We start from the raw sequence: 22650 nt of genomic DNA on the forward strand, positions 1-22650 counted from the left end.
GTGTATTAACAGTACACTTACACAGCAATCATTAAACTTCTAAATGTGGCTCTTTTTCAGTTTTTGGTCCAATTTTATATTCTTGTTGTACAAATGTAGCATTGCATCAACATACTTTTGTTTCACATTTGGTAGGCTTTCTTTCAACTGTAAGGGGTAGCTAATTAATAAATAAAAGCTCGGAATCTGCAGCATAGGGTAGTTTCTGTGGCAAATTCCAAAACTGAAGAACACAGGTTGCTTTAGCTATGCTGCTGGGAATATATTTTGATATTAACTATCTCCATTTTTCTGAAATAACTTTCCCCTTCTATTTCAACATATGTTTTTGAAGGTTTAAATTGACAGTAAAGTTGTACAAAAGTCTCAGAACATCTATAGCCTTTGCAGAAAGTGTCTCTCGTTGATCTGAGGGGCTAATTTGTTGGCAAGTTATCTTTAGAGGGCACCTAGTAGATTTTTGCAGCTTACTCAACTTTAAGAGAGCTACTCGCCAAGTAGATCAGCTTTTGCTTTCATTGGGACTTCAGTGCTTAAACTACCCTTTGTGACTTAGAAAATCTCCATCTAAATGTTAATAGAAATAATATCCTCCCCACCACCCCCGCAATCCTCTTTGAATATTAAAGAACAGGGTAACAGCCTATCTAAATCTTAACCCAGCTGTATTCCTTTTGTTAACATAAAGGAAGAGCTCATGTCTGAAAAGAGTGTGTGTGTGTGTGTGTGTGTGTGGTGAAAGTAAGTGTACACCATACTTAATGATTTTTCTTTTGTACTGTATCTCAGCTCTTCTGTAAAATGTTAGTAGGTACAGAATGTGTACCTAGCCCACCAGTATTAAAATCTATAAGAACACTGGCAGTGCTGGTGTTCTTATAGATTTTAATACTGATGGGCTAGGTACACATTTAGTAATAAAATTGTCACAGATCATTCAGAGAATTTTATTTGTATACAATTAGTGTGGTTTATGTATTAAGAAGCTTCACGATGGAAAAAATCTACAGTATGAGTTGAATAGTATGTTATTGTGGCATCATTACCACAAAAATTTGCTGTAGAAGTTTGTCTGTGCTCAACTCTGAAATAATTTCATATCTAGTAAACTTAAACATGAAAACTCCCAAATATAATTATTGTTGCAGTTGGAGTACACTTATACATCAAATCATCCATTAGAGAGACTCATAGCTCCTGACATTTGCGTTCAAAGGTATGTGGGTGCGGCACTAAGCTGCTGTACTAGAATTTGATTATAAAAATCAGTTTAGGCAGTCCTTTTCTCAAAATTCTCCTTATATTTGCTATATGTAGATCTATGAGGCCAAATTAAATATGCATAGAAGCATAATTTCCAGTTTTGTATGTAGAGAGAGCACTAATAGTCAGTCAAGAGGCTCCAAGTAGCGTTTTGCTTGATTATTGCTTGCTTCATTATTATAACTAAAACTCCCAATGTTCCTCTGTATGCCAAGGCGCAAACCTCAGCCCAAAAGTAAATTGATTCTTTTAAAGATTTGACTGCTGCTAATAAGGGTAACTCTATCCCCATTGTATCTTTCATATTTGGAAAGAGCAAAATTCATAAGTGGAACCTGAGGAAGGCTGAAAGGGTTCTGAAATTGTATCTTTTCCTGTTCATTATTTGTTCTTTGTCATCCTTAAGAATGTCCTTGAATGCAGTAAGGGAGCCATAGGATATTAGAGAAAAGAAGAAGCAGTCTTTATTTTTCTCCCTTTTTTGGTAGCTTGCCTATCAGTTGTCCTCAGAAATCTCAGTGACCCCACCAGTCATTTTTAACGAAAATGACCAGATTGACTGTGTTTTGAGTTGTGTGGGTGAATTTCTGGCTTGATTTGGTTTATGGGTTTCTTTTCAGCAGTCTTAGTAGTAGTATTGTAAAAAGAAAAGGAGTACTTGTGGCACCTTAGAGACTAACTAAAAAATTTATTTGAGCATAAGCTTTCATGAGCTACAGCTCACTTCATTGGATGCATTTGGTGGAAAATACAGAGGGGAGATTTATATAGACACACAGAGAGAGAGAGAGAGAGAGAGAGAGAGAGAGAGAGAGAGAACATGAAACAATGGGTTTTATCATACACACTGTAAGGAGAGTGATCACTTAAGATGAGCCAGCAGCGGAGGGGGAAGGGAGGAAAACCTTTCATGGTGACAAGCAAGGTAGGCTATTTCCAGCAGTTAACAAGAATATCTGAGGAACAGTGGGGGGTGGGGTGGGGTGGGGGGGGGAGAAATACCATGGGGAAATAGTTTTACTTTGTGTAATGACTCATCCATTCCCAGTCTCTATTCAAGCCTAAGTTAATTGTATCCAGTTTGCAAATTAATTCCAATTCAGCAGTCTCTCGTTGGAGTCTGTTTTTGAAGCTTTTTTGTTGAAGGATAGCCACTCTTAGGTCTGTGATCGAGTGACCAGAGAGATTGAAGTGTTCTCCAACTGGTTTTTGAATGTTATAATTCTTGACGTCTGATTTGTGTCCATTCATTCTTTTACGTAGAGACTGTCCAGTTTGACCAATGTACATGACAGAGGGGCATTCCTGGCACATGATGGCATATATCACATTGGTAGATGCGCAGGTGAAGGAGCCTCTGATAGTGTGGCTGATGTGATTAGGCCCTATGATGGTGTCCCCTGAATAGATATGTGGGCAGAGTTGGCAACGGGCTTTGTTGCAAGGATAGGTTCCTGGGTTAGTGGTTCTGTTGTGTGGTGTGTGGTTGCTGGTGAGTATTTGCTTCAGATTGGGGGGCTGTCTGTAAGCAAGGACTGGCCTGTCTCCCAAGATCTGTGAGAGGGATGGGTCGTCCTTCAGGATAGGTTGTAGATCCTTGATGATGCGTTGGAGAGGTTTTAGTTGGGGGCTGAAGGTGATGGCTAGTGGCATTCTGTTCTTTTTTGTTGGGCCTGTCCTGTAGTAGGTGACTTTTGGGTACTCTTCTGGCTCTGTCAATCTCCAACGAGACTCCAAGGAGAGACTGCTGAATTTGAAATTAATTTGCAAACTGGATACGATTAACTTAGGCTTGAACAGAGACTGGGAATGGATGAGTCATTACACAAAGTAAAACTATTTCCCCATGTTATTTCTCCCTCCTACCCCACCCCAACAACTGTTCCTCAGATGTTCTTGTTAACTGCTGGAAATAGCCTACCGGGCTTGTCACCATGAAAGGTTTTCCTCCCTTCCCCCCCTGCTGCTGGTGATGGCTCATCTTAAGTGCTCACTCTCCTTACAGTGTGTATGATAAAACCCATTGTTTCATGTTCTCTGTGTGTGTGTGTGTGTGTGTGTGTGTGTGTGATATATATATATATATATGAATCTCCCCTCTGTATTTTCCACCAAATGCATCCAATGAAGTGAGCTGTAGCTCACGAAAGCTTATGCTGAAATAAGTTTGTTAGTCTCTAAGGTGCCACAAGTACTCCTTTTCTTTTTGCGAATACAGACTAACACGGCTGCTACTCTGAAACTAGTAGTATTGTAGTATCCAGAATCTGTGAAGTGTTAGACAAACATAGGAAGGTGGAGTTTCTGATTCAAAGAGTCTACAAGCTGGTGTGTTTTTTTTTTATTTCAAGCACACTTATTTTATAGATGGTCTGCTGAGCAAAATTACTGTCTGCACTGCTACTTATGCTATACAAAGGCTGCCTAAGACACTTCAAAACTTTTTTCTAACACTTGAAATATCAGGGGCTAATTCCTCCTTTTTGTTGAAGGACATGAATAATGTCACAAAAAGTTGTCATCTGAGCTGCAGCCTTCCCCTTCCTTCGTTCTCCCAACGAAGAGGAGATGAGATGCTGAGTCTTTACTTCTAATGTAAAAGACAAACAACCTTCATTCCTCAAAGTAAAAGAAAAATTTTAAGTTTATCTATATGCATCATAAATGACGAAGGTACAGACATTTTTCAGCTCTGCAGTTCAGTTTTAAAAACTAGATTGGGCAAAGCACAAGTAAATGTATTGTAAGGAGCAATCTTGAATTTTCAGTGGGGTAGACTAGGTGACCTAGTAATTCTCTTCTTTCTTTAAAGACAAAGAACAAGAAATGTTGTAGTTAGCAAGGAATTCCAGTTCCTTTGGGCCCTTTCCCTACCTTTGACTAGTTATCCTCTAAATGTTAAAAGTAAATATTTCAGAAATAGAAGAGGTATTCTAGTATTGACATTTTTTAAGATTATGTAGTTGGGAGAACATGGCACAGCTAATGTATATCAATTACACATTTGGGTACATGAGCCCAATTAAAGAGATCCATGAGGCAAAATGTGAAAATCTTTCATTTGAGTTACTTTTTAAAACTTTGAATTTGTCACACTGAGGTAAAGATAACTGGTTTTTAGTTTTGACTGGCACACTCTTGAAGCATTTTAAAAATTTTGGTACAGTGAAGAGAACAAAGAGTTGCCATCTTTCAGTGGAACAAAAAAAAAAAAGCCCAAGTTCTTTTTGCTAATCCCTATCCCTTCTTTCTTCAGTTCTTCCCCAGGTGCAAGGGGAAGGGATTTCTGTCTCCTACCCTGGAGTCCATTCACTTGTTCTGGTTGAATACATGTGTACTGGGCAGAATGGATAGTATTACGCACTTGAGAATAAGCACAGTGAATAAACCACAGATACCACAAGTGTGTAAGCAGTATTCCCATGCTGCAGGCACAGAGATGGTAGAAAAACAGAACTTGAAGAGTGCTGCGGGAGACCCAGGCTAATGACAATCATAATCACACAAACTGTGCAGTAAAGTCTAAAATGACTTCACAAGTCAGCCATGTGCAAAAGTATTCTAGATATTCATCTTAATAGGTGTGGGCTTTTTTATTAGAAGATCTATATCTTGCTAATGTACTGAAATGACACTAGAAAGTCATTTGAAAGTGTCATCTTTTATTACAAGCGCTCAGTTTCTGTACTTCTGCTGTGTCTCATATGAATGGCATTGTAAGAAGATGACATGTTGGAAATTCTAAAATAGCCAGTTCCGTGGAATGTTTGTTTTTGATTTTATAGTGTTGTTCTGGAAACTGTCCACCTTGTGATCAACTCTGCGGACGGACTTTAGGGTGTAGAAATCACAAATGTCCTTCAGTTTGCCACAGAGGTAAGATTACGCTGAAAAATTCCTGTTGTATTGATGCCTTTTTGTTGGAATATTTTTTCTGTTGGCACTAGAATGGGTTTTTCCAACCATGCTGCCTGGAAGAATTGTCTTCCTTTCCTGGAGTCTGTCTGCCTCTTTGGGTAGGGATAAGTAAGGAACTGGTATTTGGATCTTCTCATTTTGCACAATGACAGCCAAGTCTCGGGGTTTCTTACCTGGTAACTTTTGTTTGACAAAGTTCCACTGAGAGGGAATACCTATCCTAATAACTGTTTTGGTCTTTTGTAGGTTAATTTTTCTTTCAAAGTAACTGTGTTTATTGAATATGCAATGTCTGAGGCCTAGTTACATCTACATATTGTTCATGTGGTCATGTTTGGTGGTTTCTAAAACACAATATGCAGTGGGGGCTCATGAGCCATTTGTAAATGTTTATGGCCTGTTGAGAACCAGTAAATAGTCTGGAGGTGGTTTTGGTTGGATCCTGCCCTCCAGTGGGGGTTTGGTCCTGCCTGGCACTCACTCTACAGTGCAGATCCTACGGCTCCTGTGCTGTGGGGCTAACTGGGTGTGGCTCTCTGCTCCAGGCATTACAAACTCCAGGATTGCAGTGCTTCTCCGGTTTGGCCCTGTCCTCCTGACTGGACCAAATTTGTGAGTGGAGCTGTGATCTGGTTCATAGGGTTGCAGTGCTACTCATTCAAATTAGGCCTACCTGGACTCCTGTCGTCATGACAAATGGGCTAAATGTGAGTGGCGCTTGGATTCCCATAGATTAAAATGCCGGGAGCAGGGAGGGAAGTCGAGCCAGCCCCATGGTAAAGAGCTGCCACATGATCCTTTGAAACATTTTGGTGACCCCATTTTGGTTCTAGACCCATGGGTTGAGAAATCCTATGCTAGAGGGCTCTGATTTTATTTTATTTATTTATTTATTTATTTTGATAGAAGATGAGTGTTTGGTATTTTCCTGGTTAGAAAAAATAAAAACTAGTTACTAAACACATGACAAAGGAACCTAAGAAAAATTCCCTCCAGCAGCCCCAGATCCCCGTTACAAAGGAACATGAGATTGGCCATACTGGGTCAGACCAATGGTCCATCCAGCCCGACATCCTGCCTTCCAGCAGTGGCTGGTGCCAGATACTTCAAAGGGAATGAACAGAACAGGGCTATTTATTGAGTGATCCATTCCCTGTTATCCATTCTCAGCTTCTGGCAGTCAAAGGTGTAGGCTTGGTCTATGCTACATACTTACTCCAGTGTAACTACGTCGCTCAGGGATGGGAAAAATCCACAACCCTGAGTGATACTGACCTTAACCCTGCATGTAGACAGCCCTATGTCGGCAGGAGAACTTCTCTTTCCAACATAGCTCCTGTCTTTTGCGGAGGTCAGCTTATTCAGTCGATGGGAGATCTGTCTCCTGTCAGCATAGGGCGTCTTCACCAGACACACTACAGCAGCGCCAATGTAAAGTTGTAGTGTAGACCTGCCCTTAGAGACACTCAGAGCATGGAATTGTGTCCCTGACGAGCCTGGCTAATGCCATTGATGGACCTATCCTCCATGAACTTATCAAATTCTTTTTTGAATGCAGTTACCCTTTTGACCTTCACAACATCCCCTGGCAACAAGATCCACAGGTTGACTATACGTTGTGTAAAGAAGTACAGTAACTCCTTGTTTAACGTTGTAGTTATGTTCCTGAAAAATGCGACTTTAAACAAAATGATGTTAAGCTTTTCTCCAATTTCCCCATAAGAATTAATGTAAATAGGGGGAGTTAGGTTCCAGGGAAATTTTTTTCACGAGACAAGACATAATATATAGAGAGAGAGAGATGCATGCGCGCGCGCGCGCGCACACACACAGTATAAGTTTTAAACAAACAATTTAATACTGATACACCGCGATGAACCTTGGTTGAGGTGGTGAAGTCAGAGGGTCGGATATTTCCCAGGGGATGCTTTACTGCTAAATGATGAACTAGCAATTGGCTGAGCCCTCAAGGGTTAACTTATTGTTAATTGTTAGCCTCACACTCTACAAGGCAGCACGAATGGAGAGAGGGGAGACAGCATGGCTGGCAGACACACACACCGTGTCTGTGTGTGAGAGAGATGCGCATTGCTCCTTTTGAGGGTATGTCTACGCTATGAAATTAGGTCAATCTTATAGAAGTAGATTTTTAGAAATCTATTTTATAGTTGATTGCGTATATCCACACTAAGAGCATTAAGTCGGCGGAGTGCGTCCTCACTACCGTGGCTAGCATCAACTTTCGGAGTGTTGCACTGTGGGTCTCAGTCTCCACTGCCCATTGGAATTCTGGGTTGAGCTCCCAATGCCTGATGGGGCAAAAAGATTGTCGCGGGTAGTTTTGGGTACATATCATCATTTGCCCCTCCCTCCGTGAAAGCAACAGCAGAGAATCGTTTCGTGCCTTTTTTCCGTACAGACGCCATACTGCTGTCAGCAGACAGTGCAGTAGGACTGCTCGTAGTCATCCACCGCTTCCGCTGCAACTCTGCTCTCCTGCAGACGCAGTACCACAGCAAGCATGGAGCCCAATCAGCTCACCGCTGCTGTTGCGAGCATTGCAAATACCTCGCACGTTATCCTGCAGTATGTGCAGAACCTGCAAAAGCAGGTGAGGAGGTGACAACCATGTGATCATGATAGTGATGAGGACATGGACACAGACTTCTCTCAAAGCATGGGCCTTGGCAATTTGGACATCATGGTGGTAATGGGGCAGGTTCATGCCGTGGAACGCCGATTCTGGGCCCGGGAAACAAGCACAGACTGGTGGGACCGCATAGTGTTGCAGGTCTGGGATGATTCCCAGTGGCTGCAAAACTTTCTCATGTGTAAGGGCACTTCCATGGAACTTTGTGACTTACTTTCCCCTGCCCTGAAGCGCAAGAATACCAAGATGAGAGCAGCCCTCACAGTTGAGAAGCGAGTGGCAATAGCCCTCTGGAAGCTTGCAACACCAGACAACTACCAGTCAGTTGGGAATCAGTTTGGAGTAGGCAAATCTACTGTGGGGGCTGCTGTGATCCAAGTAGCCAATGCAATCACTGAGCTGCTGCTATCAAGGGTAGTGATTCTGGGAAATGTGCAGGTCATAGTGGATGGCTTTGCAGCAATGGGGTTCCCAAACTCTGGTGGGACGATAGACGGAACGCATATCCCTATCTTGGGACCGGACCACCTTGGCAGCCAGTACATAAACAGCAAGAGGTACTCTTCAGTGGTGCTGCAAGCACTGGTGGATCACAAGGGACGTTTCACCAACATCAACGTGGGATGGCCGGGAAAGGAGCATGACGCTCGCATCTTCAGGAACTCTGGTCTGTTTGAACAGCTGCAGGAAGGAACTTGCTTCCCAGACCAGAAAATTATTGTTGGGGATGTTGAAATGCCTATAGTTCTCCTTGGGGACCCAGCCTACCCCTTAATGCCTTGGCTCATGAAGCCATACACAGGCACCCTGGACAGAAGTAAGGAGCAGTTCAACTATAGGCTGAGCAAGTGCAGAATGGTGGTAGAATGTGCATTTGGATGTTTAAAAGCTCGCTGGCACAGTTTACTGACTAGGTTAAACCTCAGCAAAACCAATATTCCCATTGTTATTGCTGTGTGCTCCACAATATCTGTGAGAGTAAGGGGGACAGATTTATAGCAGGGTGGGAGGTTGAGGCAAATCACCTGGCGACCGATTGCATGCAGCCAGACACCAGGGTGATTAGAAGAACGTAGCTGAGTGCCCTGCACATGAGAAGATTTGAAAACCAGTTTCAATACTGGCCAGGCTACGGTGTGACAGTTCTATTTTGTTTCTTCTTGCTGAAAACTGCCCCCTTGGTTCACTCTACTTCCCTGTAAGCCAAGCCGACCTCCCCCCTTCGATCACCACTTTCAGAGGCAATAAAGACATTATTGTTTCAAAATCATGCATTCGTTATTAATTCATCACACAAATAGGGGGAAAACTTGCAAGGTAGCCTGGGAGGGTTGCATGATGAGGGGAGGTGGGAAGGACTAGGCCACACTACAATTCAAAACTTATTGAATTCCAGCCTTCTATTGCTTGGGCAATCCTCTGTGGTGGAGTGGCTGGATGCCCGTACCCCCTTCTCTCCCCCCAACCCCACGTTCTTGAACGTTTGGCTGAGGAGGATATGGAACTTGGGGAGGAGGGCAGGCAGTTATACAGGGGCTGCAGCGGTGGTCTGTGCTCCTGCTGCCTTTCCTACAGCTCCACCAGATGCCTGAGCATGTCACTTTGCTCCCCCATTAGCCTCAGCATTGCATCCTGTCTCCTCTCATTGCGCTCCTCCCTCCTCTCATTGCGTTCATTTAACGCTTTCCTGGACTTTGCCGTTGTTTGCCTCCACTCATTTTGCTGAGCTCTTTCAGTATGGGAGAACTGCATGAGCTCTGAGAACATTTCATTGCGAGTGCTTTTTTTTTCACCTTCTAATCTGCGCTAGCCTCTGGGATGGAGATGATAGGAGGAGCGTAAAAACTTTGCAGCTGTGGGAGGAGAAAGGGGAGAGTAATATTTAAAAAGATTCCTTTGTTCTCTAAAATGTAAGATTATTTCACACTGAATCAAGCGATTCAAATTACATAGCACGTGTGCTTTTGGTACAAGGTCACATTTTGCGTCTTACATTGAGTGCCTGCCGGTTTGGTGTGAGACATCGCACACGCTTGGCTGGGCAGCAGAATTCGGCTTGCAGACAGCCATGGTAAGGCCAAGGGTTTCAGCTTCTTCAACCTTCAAAACATGGAATGGTTTCAAACAGCAGCACCGTCCTTTCCCATACCAAGCAAAGTCCGTTGGGTTGGCCATTTAAAAGGAGGGGCTGCGGTTTCAGGGTGAATGTGCAGCACAACTGAACCCAATCCAATTCTCTGGGATGATCTCTTCACACCCGCACTCCCTACCCCCTCCCATTCCCACCACCACTGTGTGGCTAGTATCAGGGAAGATTCCTGTTGGCCGAAAGCGAACAGCTTACCATGAATGGGCTTTCTCCCACTGCGTGGCTAACAGTGGGGTTGATTTCTTTTCAGCCAAAGGTAAACAGCCCAGCAGGAACAGGCACCCTCTGAATGTCCCCTTAAACAAGTGTTCCTCCAGGAGAGCTTCATGGAGATGTCCCTGGAGGATTTCCACTCCATCCCCAGACACGTTAACAGACTTTTCTAGTAGCTATACTTGCTGTGAAGGCATCCCAAGTCTTCAGAACAAATTAATCATTAAACGTGCTTGCTTTTAAACCCTGTATTATATTTACAAAGGTATACTCACCAGAGGTACCTTCTCTGGCTTCATGGTCCGGGAGCCCATCTTGGGGGGGTATTGGCTCCAGGGTGATGAACAGTTCCTGGCTGCTGGGGAGAAGGGATTCTCCGCTTGCCTGCTATGCGCTATCCTCATCCACTTCCTCCTCCTCATCTTCCTCATCCACACAATCCTCATCCCTGTTGTGTGAGAATCCCCCTTGCAGGTGTCCCTGGGTAGTGGTAGGGGGCCTCCCCTAGAATTGCATGCAGCTCATCATAGAAGCAGCATGTATGGGGCTCTGACCCAGAGTGACCGTTTGCATCCTTTTGTTTTTGGTAGGCTTGCCTCAGCTCCTTAACTTTCACGCAGCATTGCTGTGTGTCCCTGTTGTAACCTCTGTCCATCATGCCCTTGGAGGTTTTTGCAAATATATTGGCATTTCGTCTTTTGGAATGGAGTTCTGCCTGCATAGATTCTTTTCCCCATACAGCAGTCAGAACCAGTGCCTCCTGTTAGCTCCATGCTGGAGCTCTTTTGTGATTCTGGGACTCCATGGTCACCTGTGCTGATGAGCTCTGCATGGTCACCTGTGCTGATCAGCTCACCATGCTGGCCAAACAGGAAATGAAATTCAAAAGTTCCCGGGCCTTTTCCTGTCTATCTGACCAGTGCATCTGAGCTGAGAGTGCTGTCCAGAGCGGTCACAATGGAGCACTCTGGGATAGCTCCCGGAAGCCAATACCGTCGAATTGCAACCATGCTACCCCAAATTCAACCCAGCGAGGTTGATTTTAGCTCTACTCTCCTCGCTGGGGAGGAATACAGAAATCGATTTTAAGAGCCCTTTAAGTTGACAAACAGGTTTGGTCGTGTGGACAGGTGCAGGGTTAAATTTAACTAATGCTGCTAAATTCGACCTAAAGTCGTAGTGTAAACCAGGGCTGAATACTGCCCTTTTAAGTTAATCAGCAAGCTGAGACGGCAGCTGCTGCTAGGAAGGACCCTCCGTCCTGAACCCTGTCGTGTGTTCCCCCCCCCCCCCTTGCTCTATGGAAGGTGGGGTAAGCAGGGTGCAGGAACGGGGGAGGGGGACACCCTGACATTAGTCCCTCTCTCCTCACCCGCACAGCAAGCAGGAGGCTCTGGAGAGCAGCTCCAAGGCAGAGGGCAGGAGCAGCGCATGGCAGTGCGGGGAGGGACAGCTGAACTGCTGGCAATTGATAGCCTGCTGGGCCCGCCCGGGGAATAGGGAGCTGATGGGGGAGCTGCCAGACCACCCTGGTTCCAAGCCCCCACCAGCTACCTGCAACGGACTGCTCTTCCTGGCAGCAGTGGACAAAGCAGGCTGCTGCCAAATGACGTTATAAGGGAGCATTGCACAACTTTAAACGAGCATGTTCTCTAATTGATCTGCAACGTAACAAGGATATTGGATGTTAGGAAAAACTTTTTCACTAGGAGGGTGGTGAAGCACTGGAATGGATTACCTAGGGAGGTGGTGGAATCTCCTTCCTTAGAGGTTTTTAAGGTCAGAACCTTGACAAAGCCCTGGCTGGGACAATTTAGTTGGGGATTGGTCCTGCTCTGAGCAGGGGTTTGGACTAGATGACCTCCTGAGGTCCCTTCCAACCCTGATATTCTATGAAACAATGTTAACCGGGACAACTTTAAGTGAGGAGTTGCTGTACTTTTTGTTTGTTTTTTAAATCTGCTGCATATTAATTTCATTGGTTCTTGTATTATGTGAAGGGGTAAATAACACTTCCTTACTCACTTTCTCCATACCAGTCCTGATTTTGTAGATCTTTCATATCCGCTCTTAGTCCTCTCTTTTTCAAGATGAAAAGTGCAAGTCTTTTTAATCTCTTCAAATATGAAGCTGTTCCATACCACTAACCATTTTTGTTGCCCTTCTCTGTACTTTTTCCAATTCTAATGTCTTTTTTTGAGAAGAGATTAGAGATTCACACCGTATTCATGCATTTATATAGTGCCATTATAATTTCTGTCATTTTATCTGTCCCTTTCCTAATGGTTCCTAACATTGTTAGCTTTTTTGACTGCTGCTACACATTGAGCAGATTTTTCAGAGAACTGTCCACGATTACTCCAAGATCTTTTTTTTTTTTTTTTTTGAGTGGTAACATCTAATTTAGAGCCTATCATTTTGTATGTGTAATTGGATTTAGTTTTCCAACGTGAATTACTTAGCATTTTCAACACTGAATTTCATCTGCCATTTTGTTGCCCAATCACTCAATATAGTGTGATCCCTTAGTAACTCTTCACAGTTAGCTTTAAACTTAATTATTTTGAATAATTTTGTATTGTCAGAAAACTTTGCCACCTCACTGTTTATCCCTTTTTTCCATTTATGACTATGTTGAACAGCTCTGGTCCCAGTACAGACCCTTCAGGGACTCCACTATTAACCTCTCTCCACTGTAAAAACTGATTATTTATTCCTGCCCTTTGTCCCCTGTCTTTTAACCATTTACTGATCCATGAGAGAACCTTCCCTTTTATTCCATGATTGCTTGCTTTGCTTAGAATCCTTTGGAGAGGGACTTGTCAAAGGCTTTTTGAAAATCTAAGTATACTATATGCACTGGATCACCCTTGTCCACATGCTTGTTGACCCCCACCCCTTAAAGAATTTGAAAAGATTTCCCTTTGCAAAAGCCATGTTGACTGCTCTTCCACATATTGTGTTCATCTATGTATCTGGTAATTCTGTACTTAACTATAGGTTTCTACCAGTTTGCCTGGTACTGCAGTTAGGATTAATAGTCTGTAGTTGCCAGGATCCCCTCTGGAGGCTTTTATAAAAATTGGTATTACATTAGCTATCTTCCGATCATTTCATACAGAGGCTATTTTAAGTGATGGGTTCTGTAATTTCATATCAGAGTTCCTTCAGAACTCTTGGGTGAAAGAAAAAGACAAGAACAATAACACATTACCTGGCAGCTTTTATCATTATTAAGCTGTCTCTGTTATATTGACTAGAGTCTGCAGTCTGTCAGAGCTATCTCTGTGTGTGATGTGCCCCTTAGAAGGAACATCACTAACTTGGATGTGTCTGTTTCTGCTGCTGCATAGCTGATAGGGCAGTTCCAAAATCTTTTGCATGCACAATGGCTGTCACCTGTTCTTCACGTAAAGGTGCATTTGTCAGCTGAAAAGTGACAGAAGTAGGCAGAAATATGAATGACCCTCTGAAGTATGTATTAAACGTAGGAATGCAAAATATGGAAAGCCCCAAATGTGTCAAATCTCATATCTGCCCCTTCCATTTTTCTAGAAATGCTAGTATTTGTTCCCATTGATGCAAATATTTAAATAAGTTGTACACGCATTATCCAGAGTCTGAGGTGTAGTCTTGCCATAGAGCTTTTAATTTTTTATAAAAACTGGACACTTGCATATCCTTTTTGGGCAGTTTGTTTGTGCTGTCAGTGAGAGGACTCCTGATTCTAGAAATATTGCATCTCCGATACCATTGAGACAGCCAGGATTATCCACAAAGTTATATCCCCATTAATGGTTTTAAACTGTACATATTTTTTCATATACTTAACAAGAAAACAGAGTTACAGATATTGGGTGAAAACCTGAATCTTTCCATCTATGCATCATCTTCTTTCTTATGCAATTGATGTCAGGAGTGGCACACGCAATAAAACTTTACATGTGATATTTTATAAATAAAATGAATGTAAGAGTCTTAAAAGGTGTTTTAACCTTGTCTGATCTTTACCTTTTTAATTTTGAAATATGTATTAGTATTTCATAATATTAATCATTTAAAAAGGAGGAAGACTTATTAGATACGTGCATTTTATCAGCCTCTGTGTAGTTAAGCAACAAATTTTGCATTTTTGTCAAACATGATAAAAGTTGCAAAATGGCATCTTATAAATGTCAGAAATCTGACTTTCTTTGTTGACCTTTCATAAATTGATGAAAGGCTATAATTTGTTTTCACATTCATAAGAGTCTGTGAATTTAAATAGCATTATGTAAATGCCATTTGGTCAGGGTGACTTGTCTTGCATTGATGATACTGCCTTGCATTTTAAGTCTACAAATTGAACTTTTCTTACTTGGATAGTAGTTATATCACTATAGAACAGTCAAACGTAATGTTTTGTTTCAAACGTCTGAAATTGTCTCTACAAATTGGTTCTTGAAACTTTGAATCGAGATGCAAGTGTAACATCAGGTTTTTTTTCTTCAGACCATGCAGAGTAGACAGATTAGTACAAAAGAGTTCCCAAATTCAGAACTTTGGTGATTACTGTTTTAGAAGCAATGGGATGTTTTGACTATCACTCTGTTCATGTATTTTAGGTAGTTGCTACCCATGTCCAGAGACAGTAGATGTGTTGTGCAATTGCGGTAAAACTGTTCTCAAAGTACCCTGTGGCAGAGAACGTAGCACCAAGCCTCCAAAATGCAAAGAGCTGTGCAGGTTGGTACAGAAGACTTATGCGCACACTGATTTCCAGTTCTTTGGATTACTTGAAGGATTTGAATGCATCTAAACACTTACATGCTGCTATTTCTGTGAAGGATGCATTATGTCAGATTTGTGGTATGTAAGACCATTGTCTTCCCAGGATTGTTTTTATACTCCTCTGTACCAGATGATTGCATCAATGTCCTTTGCACTCTGATTCCCCCTTTAGTTGGCTGGCTCTTATTCTTCTGTCTCAAAGACTGCATCTCTTTGGAGCTCAACAATTCTCCTTCTTAATTGGTCAAAGTTGTTGATGTTGAGAGTAAAGGCCTTGTTTTCATTTTTACAATTGAAGTATGGTTTTAGAGGCTTATACCTTGCACTATTGAAATCTTTTCATTTGCCAATAGAGCTGGCATTTAAAAAAAAAATCTGTATATGATATGAAAGTACACTGAAATCAGTGGCCTTTGGGTATGGGAAGAGGAAAACGCACTGAAATCCATAATGTTTATTTTATTGATTTTAATGTGCTCATTTTAAAGCTTAATAGCTTGATAGGCTTTTGTGTGGCATAGGACTAAAAACAATTTGGTCAACTATATTTGTTCAAGGAAAAAAATCAGTTTTAATAATTAAGTACATATATATTTAAATGGTTTAATGGTTCTATTGAGTTGTTAGAAAGATCCAGATTGACTGTCTCACTATGAAGTTAAAATAAATAATGTTAAAGGAATATTTGCTTGCAATTATTTTTTTCAGTCCTATTCTACCATTATGGAACAGTCCAGGACATACAGTGTCATGGCTCTACCTCAAAGAGGCAAGGAATCTGTCAAACTATAAATAAAGTCCCAGTCCTACCTTCTTAAGAAGTGTCTTTCTGCAGGAGAGTTAGCGAACTGAAGAAAAAAGATTTAAGTATATAAGGGAGCATCCCATCTTATGGGAGAAGAGTGAAATGTAGGGTGGGAGAGACAGTGACACAAGAAATTGCCAATGAGTAATTTTCTTTTGTACATCCCTCTTCCTTCACCCAAGCAGTAGGGACAGTCACTGACGCGCAGCAAACTTTATAGCGGTACCATACGAAAGATCTTAATTTATTACCCTGTGAAGAACTGTGTCTGAAGGAACAATTCTCAGATATGGACAGATCCGGATTGACAGCACTTTACCACTTGTAGAGAAGACTGTACTGCTTCTTAAACACCTTTGAAATGGGGTCTTCAACTCTCAGTCTGGGGAGTGGCTATGACTAGCAGACTGATCTTTGACCAGTTTGTGACCCTGGTGTTTTACTTGCTCATGGGCAAGCAAGATGCTGTCTGGTGGTGATGGATTTATGACAGTTCTCAAAATAATTGCCACACCTCTCGTTTATCTGGGAAGTGAAGTCTGTCTGGGAAAAGCCGTTTTTGGCAGAGTGGGCAAATGATAGTTTGATGTGATTCGAAGGTTGACCCAGTCTGCAAGCAGGCTCATCAGCTCCTGAAACTAGGGGTATCTGTCTCACCAAGAGTCTAACAGTATTCTCTTCTTTGTCCTGCTTCACCACCTTAAGCACTGAGGGGAGCGGGAGGAGTAAGTTTGTGGGGAGCAGAATCTTGGCTCTTTGCCTAGTACTTCGGGCTAAAGATTGACACATTTGCGTGAGGCCCTGAGTGTACAGAGAGCAAGGAAGATAGATCAGTTTATTCTGTAACAGTCAATCAGTGAAATTCTAGAATGCAGCATATTTGCTTGAAGCTGAGGGTATTGAAATGTCATTCACTGATTGTCAGTTGGTGTCAGCTGAACTGCCCTTCCAATTTTCCCCTGCAAATAGACTGCCTGAAATGACAAGAAGTGCCACTTTTTCCCTGATCCAGGAGAGGGATTCTGAAAGTAAGCATGCACTTGGTCCCTGCTTGCTCAGCCCAGTTGCCAGGCTGAATCAGAAGGTACTTGTGAAAGTACATACCTTTTGTGTCTGAAGGGCTAAGATGGTCTGAGACTCAAGTCAGCTGATGATCAGTCTCTGTGAAGGAACCAAGTCCGCTGGAGTGTGCGGGAACGCTGGTGCAAGTCATATCCTGGGACTGGTATCCATGGTCAAACTAGAAAAGGGTAGCAAAAGAAAGGTCCACCATGTTATCGGGTAAATTGGAACATCTGGAAGGGAAGGAAGACACAGCTAGTGGAAAAGAGGAGTTACTTGGAGGAAGAGGCAGAATGCCATCTGGCCAGAGGGAAATATTGTAGATGATGAAAATAAATCCAGGATGTAGCTCACCACAGGCTACAACATGGTTCAGAAGACAAAGAAAGGGTTTGACCAGATTATTTCATGTCTTGGGTCTTTTCAGTAGAGCCCTAACGCCTATCTGGAGAAGTGTGTCCATTTGCCACACTACTGTCCAGGATCAGAAGAGCCTGAAAGAAGCAAATGTGAACTGTCCTGATTGGTTTCAGAGTAGCAGCCGTGTTAGTCTGTATTCGCAAAAAGAAAAGGAGTACTTGTGGCGCCTTAGAGACTAACAAATTTATTTGAGCATAAGCTTTCGTGAGCTATGCTGTCTTTTTGTCCTGATTGATTAGAAAACCCTGGGTTGCATGGTACTACAGAACCTTGTCCCATAACCACTTCAACAGGGTTCTGATCAGGATGCCTTTGAGAGGGGGAAACAAGTATATCCTATGCTGATCAAAATTGGCCACTAGAATTCCAGGTTCTTGTGAAGCTCCAGGGGGATAGATGAAAAACTGAGGATTGAGAACAAACCACATGTGACAGATGTTAATCTTGTCATATAGTGCACTACTGTAAAGTGCTTGGATGCTACAGGGAAGAGGATGGTGTAAAAAACCTATATAGAACAGACTGAAGGAGTGAGGGACAAACTGGTAGTGTGTTGGTAGCGAAGTAGAGAACGTTCCGGTGGCCCAGGTGGATGGGGACATGGAGATAAGTATTCTGAAGATCATCTGAGCAATGGAAACTTTCCCGTGTGAGAGACCCCTAAGGCTTCCATCCAAACCTTTCATTTGCACAAGTTCAGGAAGCAACTGCAAAACCTCATATTCCTGTGCTTGAAAGAGTAATGAAAGTAAAATACTGATCTGACCTACCCTGACTGCCTATGGCAACTGATTGAATGGCTCTTACCCAGAAAATCTTAAATTTTTGATAGTTCATGAGGGTTTACAGGGATGGAGAGAGAGCACTAGTGAAAGTGCCCAAGAAGAGCATAACACTTACAAGTTAATAGCTCATTCGGCTGTCCTGAGAAGAAGTGGCTGAAGCCCCTGAGAAGTGCCACGTTTGACTTTCCACTTAAAGCAAAGGTGGAAACTGAGCCAGCCTGATCTCAGTAGAGCTGCTTACGTTGGTAGGCAGCAGAAGAGGTGATGGGGCTGCTGAAGTCTCTTGGGTGCAGCTTGTCCTGAGAAGAAGATGGGGAAACCATGAAAGCAAAAGGCTGGTTTGCAAAAATATAAAGTGGCCAGTGTCTACATTGGAGTGGAAGGCAGAGGAAGATTGGTGATTAGAGTACTTGAGTGACAATTGAAATCTGCGTTCAGTTCCTGTATCTCATTTTCTGTAGACCCTCCATGTCTGTTGCCCATTTATAAATTGAAGATCATTCTTCCCAATCATTGTGAGGATGAACTCCATGAATTATCAGTGTTTTTTTGTGAGGTGCTTGACTTCCACAGAGTTTGAGGCATATAAGAACGTAGTGGACAAACTGGTGTCTTGTTAGATTCTTTACGTCCTTGCTTCCTAATAGGTGGAGCTGGAAAACACTATGTGCTGGACTGTTTGTATTGGTATGGATGTTCCACAATGGTTAGTGCATCTTGGAACATATGTGGGAAGAAGCATTTCCCTGCAGTGTTTTGTTGGCCTTTGGAATTCACTGCTACAGGGGGCCCAGAGTAAAATATTATTGCTGGATAATTTTATGATTACTAAGCTCAGTGTAAATTTTTAATCCTGCTCAAGGTGTAAGGTGAAGGAAGGCATTTCCCTAATGCATAGTTTTTTATAACTGGCTAGGTACTTTTTTTTTTTTTTTTTTAATCTTTTCCCCTGAAGTGGCTAATGGACTTGATGGACCAGTGGCTTGCTCTAGTATGGCAAATCAGACATTCTGTGTTAAGGTCATTTTGAGTTAGTGAAATACATTGTGTGAGTGTGTGTCTTTTTATATAGGCATATCAAAGCACTGCTAAATATAACTGATCGTTTTTATTTAAAATTATTAAATACAGTAAACTGTGCTCCCTGATTTTTTTATGATTGTATTAATGCATATACCCAGTGACTGCAGTTACATGCTTCATATTGCATTTGTTCTTGGTTTTCTACTTTAGTCGGCCACCAACCTGCCATCACCCCACTCAAGAGAAACACAGTTGTCACTTTGGCCCTTGCCCTGCATGTCGTCAGTCCTGCCAGAAAGTGTTAAAGTGCGGTCACTTGTGTCCTGCTTCTTGCCACGATGAAGCTCTTGTGAAGCAAACTGGCTTGGTAAGACAATAGCCAGAAATGTATTAAGTACTAGCACTCTGCTTAACAAGAAGAATGAGGAACACTTCTGTCCCTGATTTTATGTTGGAAAGTATAGCTACTAGGAGTAAATATTTAGGGATTGATATGCTGTGTGATACTTAATTGAAAAATTAAGGTTCTGCTTCTAGTTGCCTTGTTTAAAATCTAATTGCTTTTTATCCTGGCCATAACTGATGCTCAATTCTTCATGCATTTCCACAGGTAAATCTAGTCTTCCTTTTCTTTCCTCTTCCCCCCATGTTGTTTAAGTTTGTTGTCAACAATTTTATTATCTTGTTTGCTTTTAATATCAGCTGTCAACTTAATTTTTATTTGCCTCTGTATTAAAATTGATGGTTAGCTGGCAGGTATTCGCTAAACTATCATATTAGGAAGCAAAATAGAAAACTTTACATTTCAAAGTAGGAAACTGTACGTTGACGCTTTCAGACCTTAAACTTTATGTGCAAAGTATATTAAGAACTTCAAAGTAATCATACTCCTGGAGTAGAGTATTTTGAACAGGTGAGAAAGTACTGTTTAATTTTACTTACCTTTCCTCTGTTCAACATTTAGAATGATTTTATTAATTTTTGACTTGTCCTTGTCCTCAGATTAAACAGTAAGGGAATGAAATTATGACTTGTAGTATAATAAAGCCACGTGGCCTTCAGTCTCCTATTCTTAGCCATGACAGAAAATGAAATGATTATCCAGGCATGTACTGCATTCATGTCTTAGTTCTAGTAATAAAATTTCTTCAGTTGGGGGAAAATAGACTTCTTAGAACTAAGATCTTACCAGGCATCATGGATATTTATAGCTAAACAGATGGCTCCGAGTTGTCGCCACAATTTATATAATACAATAATATAAACACAGCAATGTATTTGTTTTGCTCTCAGCACCAACCTGCCGGTCCCTGGGAACAACCATCTGAACCAGCTTTTATTCAAACTGCATTACCTTGCCCCCCATGTCAGATTCCTTTACTAACGTAAGTATAAAAGGAATTTTGCTTTGAAATTGTATCAAATTTTACATTGCTATATAATGTGTTTTTTGAAGGCATCATTTTTTGTGCTTCAGAATTTTACAAGGTTTTGTACTGATGCAGCCTGTCTGACTTACATTTTTGGTGAAAACATAGTATCTCTGAAGGCAGGGAATTTCTTTCGGTGGCCAATAGGTAGCATCCTAGAATGGTCTGCCCGATGCACTAAGGGATGGATAGGAAGAGTAAAATAAGTGCCTGATTTTAAAATCTGTATAAACAAATGCACAAAGCTACGTTTAAAGAATATTTTACAGATAGGGGACTGAGGCACAGAGAGACCAAAAATATCCACTAATTTTGGCTGTCCCATTTGAGACACGTAGGACTTTATTTTTCAGAGTACATAACATTACATAGCGCTTCATGCTCAAAAGGACAGCTCCCCTTGACTTCACCTGCAGCTTTGAATGCCCAGCACTTCTGCAAATTAGAATCCAGTATCCTGTGTCAGTTACCCACAAAATGAGGAATTAGTGACCACCTTTGAAAAGTGTGGTTTAAATGACTTGGCTAGCGTCACATAGGAACTCTGTTGCAGAGGCTCTGATGACGTAAAAGACAGTACAGATGCATTCTAATTCTGTGTGAAATTATGAACCTTCTGTATGTATCTTTTGACTCCATTTTGAATGTACATCCTCTTTGTCCTTCTCTATTATCAGTTTACCTCCATGTTGGACTGAAATTCCAACAGCGTAGTGGGATAGGATTGCCAATAGAAGGTCACTAAATCTGAAGTGCCCTTCCATTGAAAAGGAATATCCCTAAACAATACACACTATCTCCATCAGGAATTGGTTTATTGTGGGAAATGTAATCTGGAAGTTACCTGGCAGGGTTCTGTGATCACCTGAGGAGTCTGATCCTGGGAGTCACCTGACAGGGACAGGAAGGTTATAAAAATACAGGAACTGCTCTCTTCAGGGCTCTCTTCAGCCGTTTTTACTAGCTGAAGATGATGGAAGCTACTGCAGGCTCTGGCAGAGGCAAGGGGACTGGAGAACCACCAATGCAGGTGGTCCCGAAAGGACTCCCAAGGAAAGGGTGAGCTACAGTGAAGGAAAATGCACGTAGAGTTTATTTTTTAAAAATCCATATATTTTTCATCTGAGTAATTAAAGAGCAAATAATGTCTTTGTCAAAATGTGAAGCATATAACATATACACAACTACAACATGCCTCTATCGAGAGTTAAACTATAACCCAGAAGGCTTGTGCATTTGATGGGATTCTGGGAGAGTATATTTTCCAGCTGTTGGGGTATCTTGGGGGGCCAGCATGGTCCTGGGTCCTAAGGCAGGTGGGCTACTCAGTAAGGTGTAGCAGACTGAGAATTGGTGCGCAGGAAATGTGCCACATGGATGAAGGAAGGAAACAGTGCTGTAACTTTCTAAGACCCAGGGAAGCTTAAAACACACAGGGATCCAGAGGTTGGGATTTCCTTCATAGGAGTGTGGTGGTGGGTAGCCAGTAGGGAGAGCCCAATCAGACACGTGATAGAGGCCAGGATAGAATCCATTTCTCCAGGGCAGCATTTAACTGCCTTTACCATGAAACCCTCCTTTGTCTTCCTGTAGTCTCCTGCCTCTTTCAATACTCACTTTCGAGCTTCTGGAACAAATGAGGCAGGGTCCTACAGACAACAGCCTCCTTCACTATACAAGTATGGGTTTTTTTGTGTTTTTTTTTTGTGGTTTTTTTACCTAGAGCAGCTCCATTTTGTGTGCTGAATGAGGCAGGGTTACAGTGGGGAAAAAAAATAGTATGTGATTACATAGTGCATACACCCAAAGGGAGGAAAATTCAGGTGGCACCAGCATTTCTGGCATTTCTTAGTTTTTAAGCACTTGACTTTGCAAACTGAATGTTTTTTTAGACATTTTGTGTGTGTAATTTCCTAGCAAACTGGAAAACAAATCTGATCACATTGCATCATACTGACACCAAGATGGTTCATCAGGTGGGTTGGAGCTTTTATATCCACCACGCAGACGTGGCACTTGAACTATTGGAGTAATTAATAGCCATAAGGTAGTTGTCATCTAAATGGACCAGCACTAGAGAGCGAATAAACACTTTAGTTATACCTTTACTGATAGCAGAGAAATGACAAAACTCAGGAAAGTTGGGTTCCTTTCCAGGCTGG

At 42.0% G+C, this 22650-nt stretch overlaps 1 protein-coding gene across 1 annotated transcript in view; it reads left to right on the forward strand.

Moving 5' to 3' along the window:
- NFXL1 (nuclear transcription factor, X-box binding like 1) overlaps positions 1–22650 on the forward strand; it is a 100132-nt gene that overhangs the window by 23067 nt on the left and 54415 nt on the right. Inside the window, exons 11-14 of the mRNA XM_038398809.2 lie at positions 5049–5139; positions 14798–14918; positions 19269–19425; positions 20352–20443. Of these exons, the coding sequence (XP_038254737.1) occupies positions 5049–5139; positions 14798–14918; positions 19269–19425; positions 20352–20443 (461 nt within the window). The remainder of the gene's footprint in view (positions 1–5048; positions 5140–14797; positions 14919–19268; positions 19426–20351; positions 20444–22650) is intronic.

This window comes from Dermochelys coriacea, chromosome 4 (assembly GCF_009764565.3).
Source record: "Dermochelys coriacea isolate rDerCor1 chromosome 4, rDerCor1.pri.v4, whole genome shotgun sequence".
Lineage (NCBI taxonomy): Eukaryota > Metazoa > Chordata > Testudines > Dermochelyidae > Dermochelys > Dermochelys coriacea.